At 39.4% G+C, this 16,324-nt stretch overlaps 1 protein-coding gene across 1 annotated transcript in view; it reads left to right on the top strand.

The window, feature by feature from the left end:
- The window catches only part of COL9A1 (collagen type IX alpha 1 chain), an 89,777-nt gene extending 81,821 nt beyond the window's left edge, over positions 1-7,956 (top strand). The window contains exons 33-35 of the mRNA XM_019538155.1: positions 1,944-2,132; positions 4,799-4,876; positions 6,690-7,956. Of these exons, the coding sequence (XP_019393700.1) occupies positions 1,944-2,132; positions 4,799-4,876; positions 6,690-6,874 (452 nt within the window). The 3' untranslated portion in view covers positions 6,875-7,956. The remainder of the gene's footprint in view (positions 1-1,943; positions 2,133-4,798; positions 4,877-6,689) is intronic.
- Positions 7,957-16,324: the final 8,368 nt, after the last annotated feature.

Genomic DNA, 16,324 nt, shown 5'->3' with positions numbered 1-16,324 from the left:
TCCAGTCCTCTGGCACCACACCAGAGCACCACGAGTGCTTGTAAAGCCGTGCCAGGGGTCCTGCAATGACCTCAGCTAATTCCCTCAGCACTCTGGGGTGGAGATCATCCAGATCAGCTGATTTGAATACATCCAGTCCCTCCAGAAGTTCCCTAACTAGTTCCTCACTAACCCTTGGCCTAGGTGCGCCTCCCTGGGGTCTGAGGGAAGCCCAGAGGAGGGGTGGCTGCTTTGGTCCCTACTCAGAAAAATGGAGGCAAAGAAATCATTAAATATATTAGCTTTGTCATCTGGTGTGACAACCAGATTTCCTAGCGTGTTCAGCAGGGGCCCCACATTACCTGGAACCTTCTTTGTGCCCCCTATTTAAAAAAGGATTTCTTGTTGTCCTTGATCTGGGAAGCAAGTCCCAGTTTCATCTCTGCCTTGGCCTTCCTGACTGCCCCCCTGGAGCCCTGAGCAACCGCAGTATAATCCTCCCTGGTGATGGCCCCTCCCTTCCATTGGGTGTATGCCTCCCTTTTAGCTAGGAGACATTCCCGGGTGCTTTTGGTGAGCCATGGGGGCTCTTGTGCCCTCCTGTTCCCTTTGATCCGTGTTGGGATTACTTCCCTTTGGGCTTGGAGGATCGTCTCCTTAAGGAGTGACCACTCTTCTTGGACACCTGGCTCCCCTCCCCTTTAGGACCCCAGTGCTTCCCCGACTATTCTCCTTAACTCTTTGAAGTCTGCCCTTCCCACTTTTCTTCAGAACAGAAAGATCCATGAGGCTATGACAAACAATTCTACTCAAAATTAGTTTATATATTACACCATAAATGAAAATCTCTTCCCTACTTAAAAGTCCTTTGCAGCTCACTGAAATGCTAAGTACTTTGTACACACAGAGAGAGCTTCTATAATATTATACAATAACAATGTTTTTGTAAAATAAGTGTATTTTGGCTAATATGGTTTGCTACTGTGTTTAAAAATATTATGGTTATTATGTCTTTATTTAAAATGTGGTAATGACCAAGTGCAAATTATAGCAATCAATTGCAAAATGTATATACATGTAGAACTGTAAAGGGCTTTTTATATAGGATTACATGCTGCATCAAAGTAAAAGCCATTGGCAGGTGTTCAAAAATCCTACTTGGATTTGTTCAGGATTCTTTAATAAACATAAGTATGAAGCTTTTCTAATATTGTGGTATTGCATGGGATATATTAAGTTTAAAAATTTATGCTTTCCTGCACGCACAAAAAAGATTTTTCAGTGCCTGCTGTAGAAGATGCCCTTTGGGACATGATGCTGTTGTAATGCTAGAATTTACCAAGATAAAATTGGTCTTTGTGATTTAATTAGAAAATTCTCAGCAAAAGTCACTGTTTTCAAAATTGCCCAACAGGGTATTACTTTTTTTTTTCCATTTTAGATTGGGGACAAAAAACTTTTGCTCTATCTGTTATCAGTGTAAAAGGATCCTTTTAAACAAAGTGATTTCTTGAAAGATAGAAAATGCAGGCTGTTGAAGAGGCTTACAGCACCTGAATATACTTGTAGACATCACACTTAGTGATGGACAAAACGGTTTGGAAAAATCTGAACTATACTCATTATACTCGTTTTGACATTTCCAGATAACGAGACCTTATCAAATGTTTACATGAAACATCCAAACCAGCTGGCTTACAGAGAAGTGCCTGAAGCTTGACCCTTTATCTATGTCCACCACCTAATGATTATATCCTAATTTCGGTTTTCTCTCCTGAGGCTCACCAGATATCTTACCAATTCTTTGCCAGCATTCCTAGTACAGTATTTACTCTGCATCAGCTATGCTTTTCCTTTAATGACAATCAAGTGCAAAATCTGTGGAATTTCTATGAAATCCCCTCTTTTCTTAACTAAATTAGAATCTGTCTCTTAATTTGTACGTTCCTGTTTGTTTCTTGCAGAACAACTGGCTCAGCTGGCGGCCAGTCTTAGGAGGCCTGAATTTGGTGCTACAGGTCTTCCAGGTAGACCTGGACCACCTGGTGCTCCTGGACCTGCTGGAGAAAATGGCTTCCCAGGACAGCTTGGACCTCGTGGTCTACCAGGTCTCAAAGGACCTCCTGGTGAGATTGGTCGCAAAGGTCCAAAAGGTAAGAGATCTTGTCACTGGATGTCACTGTAAATGCTACCTGCTTCTTTGCTTTCATATTATGTGGAAGCAAATTGTACGTAAGTGAGGCTCAGCACTGCAAGACACTAATTGTATTGAAAAACAAGTTTGGTCTTCTGAGTTTCCCTAGTATTAAAGCTTTCAGAACAATTTTAGGATTAGCATCTGCATTCAAGCCTCTAATTTTCTTGTCATTATACATGCTAAAATAAATAACAACAAGGCTATGCAGTTCTCCTTACCATGCTACTAAGCCTTCAGTTCTGGTTTCCAGTGCTAGCTTCTCTGAGCATTAGAGCGAGAAAGGTCTAGATCCAATAATGGAATGAGGTGCCTACAAATTAGGCACTGTGATGCTTCACATTTAGATGCTTGGCCCCCACAAAGCAGAATTTAAGATTGTGTCTTAGGCACCTGGGTTCCCTACACGGTGCATGCGGAGTTGGGTGCCTCCAAAGGGCAATCCAGAACAGTTAGCATGGGCAAATGGAACCACCTAAAGCCAACCAAAAGGAAATGATAAACACAGAGGCACACCTGAACGCCCTCTACTTTCTGGAGACTGTATTAAGGCTCCTGGGAACCCCCCTCTCCACTTGCAGTAGAACCTTACCAGAGAGGATGCACCTACATGAATTCTTTCAAAGAAATGAGCAGGGTCCCTTTTTTTCTTTAAAAAGTCACAAGAACAGCACTCATTATTTATGTCATAGCATAGTGGTTAAAGTACTTGTCTAGGAAGTAGCCCCTCCTGTGTTAGACAGCCACTGAATAGGGCTTTTTGAATTGCAGTTTTGGATAGTACTTTTTAAAAAGGAATAGCACCTTTTAAAAATGTTCTTCCCTTGCAAAGCCCTCTGAATACTGGAGTATATGTCTTGAGGTTTTAGATGAAAACCCTGATGACATAGGAACAGTATGGAAGGGAAACAAACACCACTTGCAGGTGCTAGAGATTTGCTCCTTTGTGCCATTCTACCTGGACCAAGCTGTTCAGAAAGGTTCCTCTGCATGGAACTGGATGCCAGACTGGTCAGGTGATTCTGCATCAGTCTTATACATGGATTTTGAATAGTCTTAGATATAGTTTGTAACACTTTGAAAATTAAGTCTGAACTGATGAGAGGATGAGAGTTTCACCCTTGATCTTCCTTAACCCAAACCTATAACATCTAATCAACATGCTACACAGGCACTAGACAAAAGCATAGGTTTAGATCTAAAAAGCTTTCAGTTCAAGTTTCTCTGAAGCATAGAAATATTAGCTTTAGATCTAATGAAGAATTTAGGCACCTGCAAATTAGATGCTGCAGTACCTAACTTTAGGTGCAAATTAGATGCTGCCCTGACTGGAATCCAAAACCCAGAAAGAAATGCCTAGGCTCCCTGTGCAGCATTGGGTGGGAGCTAGGTACCAGGGATGGCAGCTGAAAACAGCTGTATGCTGAAGCAGCTTGACTCAGGACTTTTCATAGGCACCTCAAGTTATGGGGACTCCTTCTCAGGAGCAGCACTTACTGCTGTTAGCTGGCTAGCCTATAGCCATTCTCTGGTGGACCCTCCTGCAAAGGAGAGTGAGCCCTGAATTCTGGCTTCTGTGACTGGCTATGCATTTTTGCAATAAAGACACATTGAATAATAGGCATAAACAACATTGGAACTTGGGGCCAGAGCTTCCTCCGTCCCAGGCTAGAGGTCGCCTCACTGAACCTAGAGAATCAGGCTCTTTCTTGCTTACTGTCCTCTAGTCCAATCATTCTGGCACTTAGGGCTGTGAAATGGCTAAGCGTCAACAGTGAGGGGTGGTGGAGGGTGCCCTCAGTGTAGTCCAGCCCAAATCCTTTGAATCCCCTCGCAGCAGAAACTCCTAACTTGGGGCTGCAGAGAATAGTATAAATATTGCTTCACTTGAGGCAGGATTCCAGGTACAGTCCATTCTTCTGCACACACTATTGGCTGCCCTGTGCATTCCCCCTGCTTAGGAGGGAATGCTATTAATTTTGACCAGAAGGTGCTTAACCTCTCCAGTCAAAGTAGGGGAGGTATGGGATGCCTGACTTGGTTTCTTGAATTTCACTTACGGGCATGTAAGCCTAAATTTTAGATGAGCCAATGCACAACATTGCTGCAACCGGGTGCCTTTTGAAATCTTAGCTCAAGGGCTTAGATTACTTAGTACCCCTCAGGATCTGACCACCATGTGTAAATATTGAGGTGTTGAAAACAAGGGTAGGAAAGTAGCTGCATATGTGCAGGAAAAGCTGTGTGGCTTCCCTGCAGCTTTAATGACTGGAATTGTAGAAGCACGTTGATATCTATTTGATGGATAGAGCAAATGAGAATGTTTCAGTCTGTGTCTAACTGTAGTAAGATAGCAAGGTAAGGCGCACCTTAGAAATGCTAACAATAGTACATGCTGCTGATTTTGGCTAGTTTTTCTGGGTTTCAAATGTGAAAACAGCATTTAACTGCAGTCATGGAGAAAAGAAATTCTGGGGAAAAGATATTCTTGCAGAAATGCAAGTTGGGCCAGGCAGTCAGAGGTGCCTCGAAGGCCAGCTTGGTTGGCTGAGTTGTGTTAAACTCTTGAGGCAGAAATCTCTTCTTTGCGTAAACTGTAAATATTGTATCACTGGTTTATCACAGGTGATGCTGGTGAAAAGGGGGACAGAGGATTTCCTGGCAGAGGACCCAAAGGCTTACCTGGAACAACAGGCCTTCCAGGTAAATATACTGGGTAGGAGGAAAAGTAGAGGAAAAACAAAAATGTAGCGAAATTAATTAATTGATGTTTTGGTCTCTTTGAAAAACTGGAAGTACAAGTGTTTATTAAGAGAAGAGGCAGGTTTCCTCATGTCTTCATTGTAGATAAATAGCTACATAATCATATTGTAGAATGTCAGTTTCATTGTAGATACAAATGTAGATCTGCAATTTCATTGTAGATAAATAGCTACATAAGCCAGAATGATGACTATTTTATGAAAAAAAGAAATAAGCCTGCTACCATTGATATCAATTAAGACCTCCTGTGCGGTCAAAGGCACAATGTGATCTTATGCACAATCCACACAATTGCACCTCCTGCCAAGCCACAAGGGTGTGGGATCCAGCATAAGAGCCTATCATGACCTACTGCTGGTACCAGGGGAACCTGGGATTTCCATCCTAGGCTTCCTTTGCCCTGGCAATTAGCAAGCTTCTGCAGCTGCGAGTCTTGCAGCTGGGGCTCCCTGCAGCTGAGAGATCACAGCAGCTGCAGTTTTCTGCCCGTGGGGGCACAGGCTACATATTCAAATTAAAGTTGGATAGAAACAACATTTTCCAGCAATAATTTTATAGCTGGCTGGCCCTTTTTAAGACACCATAGTTAATTTGCATGTGTAGCCAATCTAAATTAATTGTGCAGTTAACCAGTAAGCAGGTAATTGTGCAATAGATATAACATGTAGAGGGGGCCTAACAAGTGTCTGCAAATAAAAAATATTGAAATATGCAATTTCCGGAATGAAAACTACAAAAACACAACTCTTGTCCTAGTCGGCAGAAGCAGCATTCAAAGCCTCCATTCTTAATTTAGGATTTCAAAGTGTAGATTGTCTTTACTCTCTGATAGTGAATTGCCATGTTATGCTACAGAGTATCAGAAACAAGCTTCTTGCTCATAAATGCAACATAATTGGCCAAAAGTGGCAAAAAGAAGAGAAATCAGGCCATGCCAGAGCCAGTGCTCAGGGCCAGTCTGGTGGGATACTGCATGCAGTGTGCCCCCCATGTGGGCCCCCTGTGCCATGTGGCAGTACCTGTGGTACCAGGTCCAGCCCATGCACCACGCACTGGCCCTGCACCAGCCCTGTTCATGGCTGTGCATGGCATGCATGCGTGGCCCGGAACATAATCTAGACCAGCCCTGGAACCAGTGTTCAGGGCCTGTTCTGCCGGGCACTGCATACAGTGCTTTCTCGGGGTCATATGTAGCACCTGAGGTGCTTGGCTCAGCCCATGTGGCACCTGTGGTGCAAGCACTGGTGCAGAGGAGTCCAAGGCTGGCATAGGGAGTGCACTGCATTCAGCACCCTGCCAAACTGGCCCTGCGTACTGACTGTAGTGCAGCCTGATCCAGCCCACAAACTGACTCTGAGATCCTCATCCAGTCCATAGAGCCAGGTGAGTTTGAGATCCCTGGGCTAGCACACCAGCAGTTTCTGCAGCCAGCCTCACACAAAGAAGAGATGTGGTCAGAGTCTGGTCTGGCTGCCATTGAGTCCCTGCCCTAAGTGACTAGGTACCAATTTATAGCTGGGTCAGCTAGGGATACCCTTTAGCACAAGTCCAGAGTTGGGCTTGACCTTGCATCTCCAGAGCTATTGCAAGACACTGTCACCGCTCTGCCACTACACCCATTCTCTGCTTCTGTGGAACTCATTGAGAGACAGTAAACATGGAACCTCACAAAACCACTTCACAGTCACTTTGAAGAAGGGAGTTTTCTATGCTGTATGCTGCTGCATGTTAATGTGTATGTTCACTCTTGCAGGTGAACCAGGCAAACCCAGCTACGGTAGGGAAGGACGTGATGGGCTACGAGGCCCACCAGGTATAGCTGGTCAGCCTGGAGTTCCTGGTCCTCCAGGTCCTCCTGGTCCTCCAGGATATTGTGAGCCATCATCTTGCACAGTGCAGGCTGGACAGAGAGCTGGTAAGAATGTGAAAGGGCCATGAAAGTGCAACGCAAGTACCGGGAAATGTTAGCATCAGTTTACTACCTGCACATACAGCTGACACAGAGGAGAAACATACCAAACAAGGAAAACTTCATCAACCAAGGCTTCAATAGGAAAAAACTTTAACACTTTGTTGTACCATCTTTCAAATGTTTGTTGGCAATACGATTTGGAACAGTGGTGCTTTCAAAACTGCATAGGCAAGGCCTTTGGGCTTTGTCTTTGCCCTAGGGATACAAGGCAGTTTTCAAATAAATTGTTTTAAAAATAAAGGCATTTTTCAGTCATACCCCTGCCATGATAATGTTCAGTGATATACTGGGTTTTAGGGCCCTGACTAAATAAAAAAGAAGGAATGTTTTTCTTACCTCATTTCTAGCTATAACTCCTTTGGGTTATCTATGGAATTTATTTTCCAAATATGCCAACTTAACTGATCACATCACCTTGTCTACATTCATTCTACCCGGTGTTTGTTTCTTTTTCTCTACAAATTACTGTGATTTCAACAGTCATGGCTGCCAAGCCACACTGAATACCTTTTATGCTGTAAATCTTTGTAAATGTGTGATCATTATGAAGAAGTCATGTAGAATAATCTATGCATAATGCCAGCTTTTAGTTTCTGCTCCAGTTTGTGTTGAATCCCTAATTTTGTTTGAAGCCTGTTCCATCTTGGGTCCTTCTGGGTAAAATCTAAGAAGGCAAGAAGCCACTGGTAAGGGAATTTTAATTCCCAGAAATAAATACATTTTATAGCTTGATTATTTATTTTAAAGATCTAAAATGACATCGCTGGTTGTACAAAAGGAAAAAATAAATAATGTTTCTTAACCCCTTGCATGTTTTTGAATGAATGATCATATATGGTACAGTAAAAAATAGCTCAGTTAGAAAAGCCCCATTAGATATGTCCAGATTCTACCTTATCTATTGCAACTTCATTTTTAAAGAAATATGTGCAATGCAGATATTTTTGTTTCTTGCTGTGTAAATTAAAGTATTGGTGTTTTGGAATATCTAACTTCCTTAAAGTGTCCTCTCTCTCTGAAAGAACAAAATAAAACTATCCTGATTTTATGATTTTTTTCCCCATGTTACCCTTAGTTCCCCAAATAGTTCTAAAATATTTATGGCAACTGTCCAAGATGCTTATTATTTTCTTAGAGTCCCTTAATTTTTTTTGATTATGTTCAAATCCCTTAATATTTTTGTGACAGCAAATTGAAAAATGTAAAAGAATAATTCCAGCAGTGGAGTTACAAATTTTGCCCTGAAAATATATAGCAATTCTAAAATAAAATACACTTAGCAGCTACACAGTGAATCTAAACATTTCTGAATAATGTCTCTGATGGGCAATAATGAATTGAGTTCCTATCAGGTCTTTTTATAACCAGGAATCTCTCCCCGAGGGGGACAGTTTCCAACATAAACAAAAGATGACAGTATCAGATCCAGCAAAACACTGAAACATGCTTAACTGTAAATATACTGACAACCCGAGATCATCACTGTAGTGTTACAATAGGGGAATGAAAGGTGGAGATGGTCTTTAGTTTTTGCAGCAGTTGCAGTAAATCTCAACATCACATGGTGGTATGGCCATTATGAAACACACCTGTTAGGAATGAATGACATCAAATACACCAACTATGAACTATGGGTTCATAGTGCCAAACAGGTCTCCAGCCTGCAGTGAAGATGGGTATAGGGGAGTATCCAGTTCATAAAAGCACTTATGGGCAGGGACAGCTGTAGCCCTGTAAAGTGAAACATTTAAACTGGGCCAGGATAAGTAATCTGTGCAGGTATGAACATAAAATACAGAAGGCTGGAATGACTTTTCCCAGCAAATTCTGAAATACGGAGTAGGATAGCTTATATTTAAAAGACACTAGGGTATTAAAGAAGTAAGATTGAATTGTGAAATTGCAAGCTTCAAAGCAGCCAGTGTGCACCTCTGTTTCTTCTTCACACTGGGCCTACACATTGGCCTACTTATACATGTATACACTTTTGCCTTCCATTTTCCTTCCTTTTCTAAAGTCCCCTCTCATGGTCATCCTGTGGCAACAGTTTCCTTGAGAACAGTAGGAGATGGCAGATGCTTTTAAATAGGCAAATTCTTTGCGTTTCTTATGTAAATGTTATTCTTCAGGCTCTGCTGAAACAAAACTTCCAGTTATGAAGCATTTTGAGAATAAATTAATCCTAATTAGAAAAAAAATCCATCACCTGCTACATTAGGTGTATTCAAAGTTTACTTCTCTACTACTTTTTTGTGCAGTCAGAAAGTGTCTGAACAGATCACTTGGGAAAATAAGTTTTGCTATTAAAGGGGTCTTTTAAAAAGTTGACAGATATTTTCTCTTGTACAATTTCAAAAGGATTCGTCAGTATTCAGAATGAGTATTGCAACTCTGGAGAGCGTACACTGCTTTTGTGATACATTAGAAGGAAGCTGAACCCATGTTTTATGCGCAATCCTCAACTATGGTGCCTTTGTAAAGAGAAGCTTGAGGGAAGACATAATAAGGGTTTACAAAATACTGAATGGTGAAGAGAAGGTAAATAGGGATTTATTTTTTACTCTGTCCCAGTACAAGAACTGTTTGGGGGGGGGGGGGTCACAACATGAAACTAGTAGGTAGTAAATTTAAAACTAAAAAGGAAGTTCTTTTTCACACAGTGTGTAATTCAAGTGTGGAACTCATTGCCACCAGATGTTGTGGAAACTGACAGTTTAGCCAGATTCAAAAAGGGAACAGACAAATTCTTGAAGGAAAGGGGCATCAGTAACTACTGAGCCCAGAAGTTACGTCACTGTGTGACGTAGGAGACTGGGCAAGAGGGACGCGAATGGTCCAACCCAGGTAAATGGCATTTCTTGTTCTTATGATATTTATTGTGTGTATGATGTTGTATTGAGTGGATCCAGCATCAGGTTTGAGGCACTCCATGTACACTCACAGTTTAGAGACAGTTCATTCCCAAACCAGTTTGTTCCCACCTTACCAGAACTTCTACTCTTAATGGGTAAGCCAGACAAGAGGTGGAAGGAGAAGATGGCATATAGAGGGTGAAATTATTTCCCAGTGGCCTACAGCAGAGCCAAGGATAGAATAGTTTTCTATACCATGCCCTTATACCAGATTATTGCTCATTTAGAGGCAGCCCACAGGCGGCTTCCAGAATCTCCCCAGGCTGCCTGTTCCTCCCACTCCTTTCTCTGGAGCAGGAAGCTGTGGGTGAGTGCACGGCTATGCAAGGAGAGAGGGGAGATTCAGGCCCATGTGTGGAGGAGATTGCACCTGTTGGGTGCAGCCGGGGGGGAATCATGCTCAAAATTATGTTGTAGAGGGAAACATAATTTAAAAATAGAGCACCATCCTGTGATATGTACCTTCATTTTCCTCTAGTTGCTCAGCACCTTAAAGAACGTGGACCTTACAGACTCAAACAGCACTGAGGCTAAATTGTAGCTTCACCAACAAACTTTTATTTGGACTCTATTGGCAGAATAAAATGTGAAAATTTACAGGAAAAAAAGCGAACAGAATGATTCCCCCCTCAAAATATATAACCATAAGAAATCAGTGGAAGAAAAAAAAAAGAATCAAATGCTCTTCAGCTGCTTTTAAAAACTTCAGGCTTAAAATGCTGAAAACTTTCACAATCGAAGTGAACAATGTAGGTTATAAAACATAAATCACGTTAAAACCATCATTATTACAACAAAGATATTTGATATTAGCATTTAGGTTCAAGTCAGTGCAACATTCAAGTGGACAGCCTATGGTGATGCCACCACATTTCTGTTTTGGACCTAAGTTATAAACAAACTTCTAGCTCAAACACAGTAAAACAAAGACCAAACTCTGCTAATGCATATGGGACTTGCACTGAGGACTTAGCAGTCAAGATATACTTTGCTCACAGTTGTATGTAAGCTATGCATACACGTATGCAAAATGTATCTCTCCTTATTCAGGAATAGAAAAATATTCTGACTTAAAATTGTTAGGAGGCTGGTATGCACTTGGTTTTAGCAATAATACGTTATTCTGTCAAAGATCTGGCAGGTTAAAGGGATTTATTATTAATTTAAAAGAAAGGCAGTTCACATATTAAAAAAAGCCAAACCCCAAATGTGATCACAAACAGACAATAAAATGAAAACATTATAAAACCAAGGAAGAAAGAGGGAAAACAAAGAACAGAAGTGAACAAAAAGGAGTTCATAGAATCTTGACAGGAGCTGATTTTAAGAAGCAGCGACCTTACCTGTCTCTGACTTCCACTCTAAACTGACAGAATCATGTGAGGTAAGACATGTAGAAATCCCTCACTAACCTGGAGCATGACTGCTTTATTACTAGCACCCTATTAATTTGTTTGATCTAACTGCATAAGAAATAGGTCTGAAATGGTGGCAAATTCTTTCTTCATTTGACAGACAAACTTAATGCTTTCTTATGACTAATCAATTCAGGATAAAATCTGATTAAATTAACATTTCTAGCCTGAGGTGATGCTCATTAGGCTGTTAGCCCAGGGACTACTGCAGGGTAATGACAATTTCTAAAAGATACTCATTTTGAACAGGCACCCCATTACTGCCATTTAGCAGTGTCTTACTTTGGTAGTGGTTTATGCCTGGTTCCATCAGTTGGCTGTTTCCAGTGCAGCTTTTATATTTTACAAGTAGTTCATGCACCTAAGATGGCAGAGGGCAAAAGGACGGAATTTGTCTGTCTTTCACCAACCTGTCCCTCCCTCCTAAAAAAAGAGGCAAGAAACAATAGATGAAGCAAAGTTATTTTCCCAGGGAAAAAAGACAGCAAGGAAGAGACTCTGCCTTTGCTTCAGAGACAACATGATAGATTTCCTCTAACAGCAACTAGCAGTTACGCTCCATGATACTAGTACATATTGTGCTTGTAAAAATATGCTTTCAATTGCTGGAGTAATTGGATGAAACATGTTTGCTTGACCTAATGACTGGATAGATCGTGGAGATGATGGATACATTGATGTTGATGTTATTAATTATCCTTGTGTTACTTACCTTCTTTTAGTTATTGCTTAAAATGAGCAGGACTTTGGGCAGAACCCCGTTTCACCTAGTGGATAACCACCATGCAGCTTGTGATTAGCTCCAAGTTATCCAACTATTGTGTAGAATTCATTCTAGCACCCCTTTGCACATGTAAGGAATAGGGAGATGGTTGTATGTCTCAGGAGTGTGATGCTATTCCTATGTCGAGGATGGGGCTTGTCATGCTCCTACATAATAGTTGGGTAACCTCAACTTATTTGAGGTTGAAGCTTTATTTGGTAGTGCACTAGGTGAAACAGGATTCTACCTTTTCTCTCCGTTAAAATCAGCAGTGAGAAGGAGAAAGATGTTGGGTGCTTACAGACATAACAGATCTTTACATTCAGCTCAGCACACCCTTGCACCTACCCTAGAAGAGGAATTGTGTCAATTTGACCTGGCTTGCCCAGCATCTGTACAGATTGTGCTTCAGTGGGGCTTGTTGACACTTTTATCTAATAGCTGATTGAATCTATTGACTGTGTTAGTTTAGCTCAACTCTTACCAACAGGAAGGCCCTTTTTCTTTTCATTGAGTTGGTCAGTATTTTTCAAATCTTCAATTTTCTTTCTATTTATAGGATGAAGGCATCCTTTTCACTACATGTGCTCTTTTGTGAGTGCCTTAGCTAATATATAACATGAGCTTGCTGGAGTCAGTTGCTAACAATTTTTTTGAGAAAAAAATTAAAAAGAAATCAATAAGGGTCAGATTTTCTATCCTGTGCACTTTCAAACACTGCCAAGCTTTACAGTCTTTTTTCCAATTTGGGAAAATTATACAACAATGTAAATACCTAAAGTTAGGCACTGACATGAATCTGTTTTTAGGCTACCAAAACAATACCTTGATTCTCAGATGGAGCAAATACTTTCCTGCAGCTTCAATTAAAGTGAATAGATCCTCGGAAAATCAGTATGCAATACTGAGACATTGAAATACTGACTGCTGACATCCTGACTGACTCCAATGATGAAAACTAGCCACCTTTCTGCTCACCTTTGACCTCAGCATTGAAAATGCTGGCCGCTAGGAATAGCAAAATGCTTTGCATTTATTTGTGGCTGCTAACCTGATGTATTCACTTTCATGTGGACGAAGGCGGTGCAGAACATTCCCCTTGCCCTTTGATTGCATTAAAATGATATTAATAGCATTGCAAGGTAGTGGCATATCAGATTTTCTAATCCACTTAACAGGTGCACTGAAATGAACCAAAATATTACAAATGAAAAAATTAACAAGAAAAGAGTTATAGCATTTATCAGTGTGAATGTGCTGTGATGAATTCAATGACAGCTAAATGCTATTTGAATATTAGATTTAACGATAAAATAGCGTGGGCCATCAAAAACCCTTCAAATATGTGAACTGAAGACGAAATTCAGTAAATACTTCAATGCATTCACTTTCATAAAACAACAGACTTTCAGATTCAAAATATCAAGGAAAACATTTATAGATTACATTCTGTATACCCATAAGCTTATTTTGGTCTAGTAATATGAACATATTTGTAGCAAACCAAATGTATACACGCTTTCTTAAATCATTTTGAAACTTGAATTTTCCATGTAAAAACTTTCTTGATGAGTGGTAGGTCTTCTTGAGTGATGCCAAATACTGCAGATGGAGGCAGATTTAAAAATAACAGGTCATCTGTCACACTGCAGAGGTTAATTTACACTACTTGGCACACTCAGTATATAACAATATCTGGTAAAAATGTAATTGTCAACTTTTGTCTTGCTTCCTGAGACACTTTTAAAGTTTGAATAACAACGGTATTATATCATAGCAATCATTTTTATTAAATTGGACAATGCAAGAAACTTTGCTGGCTTGCATATGTTTGGGGAAAAAAGCAGGTGTATGCATATATAAAGCACTCACTTCATATCTTTTCATACAACTTTTATATAGCAGACAACATTTACAATGATAATAAAAAGGGGGAAAAAAAATCAGATGATCAACACAGGCTGACCTGAAAAGTAATCTCTCACCATTGTGACGGTCAGAAGTGCTAAGGGATTTTAAGAAACGCTTATCAATGAGATAAAAAGCTACTTATCATGTAGTCTTACCTATCAGGTAAATATATTATCTTGCATTTGTCAGTCATACATATGATCATCAAATGTACAGAGAACGTTTATAAAAAGAGAAATCACCCCTAACAGTATGCTATGAAAACATAATGCTTATTTTACTGCTGAAACCAAGTACAGGTTATTTATACAAAAATATCAAAGCATTAAAATGTTAATGTAAAATAATATAAGTAGAATGTACTGCTACCTGATTTTACAAAGCATACTACTCTAATGTTTAGTCATTAATTCAACAGAATTTACTGCTCCATTAAAGACACAAACTGGATAAAATTGATGTCTGAAAGTGACGTGTTTTACTATAGATTCCCCTGCATTTGATGCATATACAAAATACACACACACACACACACACACAAATTAAGTCACTAAGTCATATAACCTGAAAATATACATGAAAAACAGTATTTTCTCAAACAGTGCTCTCTAAAAATAAACTGTAAATTGTAGAAAATTATATTAGACCCAAAGCCAAAAGTGAAAAATGTAGCACAAGATTGAATAGGTCAATACTGCACTGTTCCTGCCCTGAATGGTTAAAATTCTGTCTCTATATTATTACTCACACTAACGTGTTCTGAACACCATCGTGTGGACAAAAGGAGGTATATCACAGGCTCTGAATAGCTCTGAAAGGCTTCGGCATAAAATCAGCCACAGCAGCTTTATTACTTTCCCCAAAACTAAGTTCTATATGCAGCTTAAGAAAATTCCAAAGATATCTTAGTAATGGTGTCAGTGTAGAATTTAAAATATATGTTAATAAATGGTGACAAGAAATAGAAGAAACTCATGCTGGTACAGGCTAAATATTCTGAAACTTAGCTAGTACAGTTTAAAGGGCCTTTTTTCTTACATTATATCTCATTAATATATTTAACCTCTACATTTTGTTACAGCTAAATATTCCCAACTCAGAAAAAAATACTTTGTGGCAGTGCAAAGATAATCTCTTGCATTTAATTTTTGTAATATTTTACTATAGTACACCTTATGAGCCAAACATATACATGAATTGGTGTAGAAAATAAAATATTCAAAACTGCAAATATTCTAAAAATAAAACCTGAAAAATCAGAAGCATGTTGTAGGCCATATTCTGCTCTAAGTTTTACCAATGCAGATCTGGAGTAACTCAATATAAAATAAAAATGAATCCAGAATGACTCCATTCAACCCAAATACAAAATATGGCTCAGCATCTTCAAAATGGTACAAAGATACCTAATATAACTAAAATACTCGCTTTCTCGCATGAGAAAATTAAGTTGGGTTTATAACAAAATGAAAAAATCATTCATTAAGGACAACATGACATAAATTAATCATTACCAACAAAGTCACGTGTAGATAGCTTCTAAATGTTCAAATAAAAAAATTTAGAACTCTAGTCAAAAAGAAGAAAAAGGCATTTGTAGGAAATGTGTATGAAAAAATAATCTTAAAATATATAAAACGCTCTAATTTCCAACAAATTCAAGTAAATTAAGTTAGAAACTCATGCTACATTAAGTTATAAGATTTCAGAGGTGCAGTTCAGTTAGCTAAAAGCCCAAAATATACACATAACACCAAGTAAGACATACAGCTAGGGCATTTCTAGAAAGGAAACAATCACATGAATATTTTAACCCTGTCATTTTGTTAAAAGACCATGCCCTTTTTGGTATCATTACAGGAAATGAAGTTCAAGACTAATTTTATCAAAAATATTTAAAATATTTAAAATAAGATTTGGAATCACAAGAGAAGTAAAAATAAGTCAACTTAAAAAAATACTCATGCCTGGCCAGCAGTTTGTTAATTAAACAGAAAGCAAACAGGATAATTTCCTCTGGGGGTTCTTCACTGGCTTCAGTGGTCTCAAGACAGTAGAGAATCTGGCCCATAAGGTCTTGGGTGCATTTTGACAAATAAATACCCCATTTCAAAATCTGCCTCAAATCAAGATATTCTTACTAGGAATTCTATTCCAACCGAATCCAGATTTATTGTAGATTCCCTGAAGGCTTCCACCATTCAGTGTACTTAATGCCCATATTTTATTCAAAAGTAAAAAATAAATATTTTTCTTGATGGCTCTTCCAGAGTTGGAAACTCCCAAGTTCTGACAAGAGTCCCCTGATAGTTGCAGATCAAGACATTTAATCTAAAAGCTCAATTTGTATTTTACATCAGTAGTTTTCAACCTCTGGTCTGTGTATCCCTGCAGGTCCACAGACTGTCTAAGGGA

This window comes from Crocodylus porosus, unplaced genomic scaffold (assembly GCF_001723895.1).
Source record: "Crocodylus porosus isolate Cpor-Errol unplaced genomic scaffold, CroPor_comp1, whole genome shotgun sequence".
NCBI classification, from domain to species: Eukaryota; Metazoa; Chordata; order Crocodylia; family Crocodylidae; genus Crocodylus; species Crocodylus porosus.
Note: the sequence above shows the minus strand (reverse complement) of the source record. Positions and strands in the feature narration are given on the sequence as shown.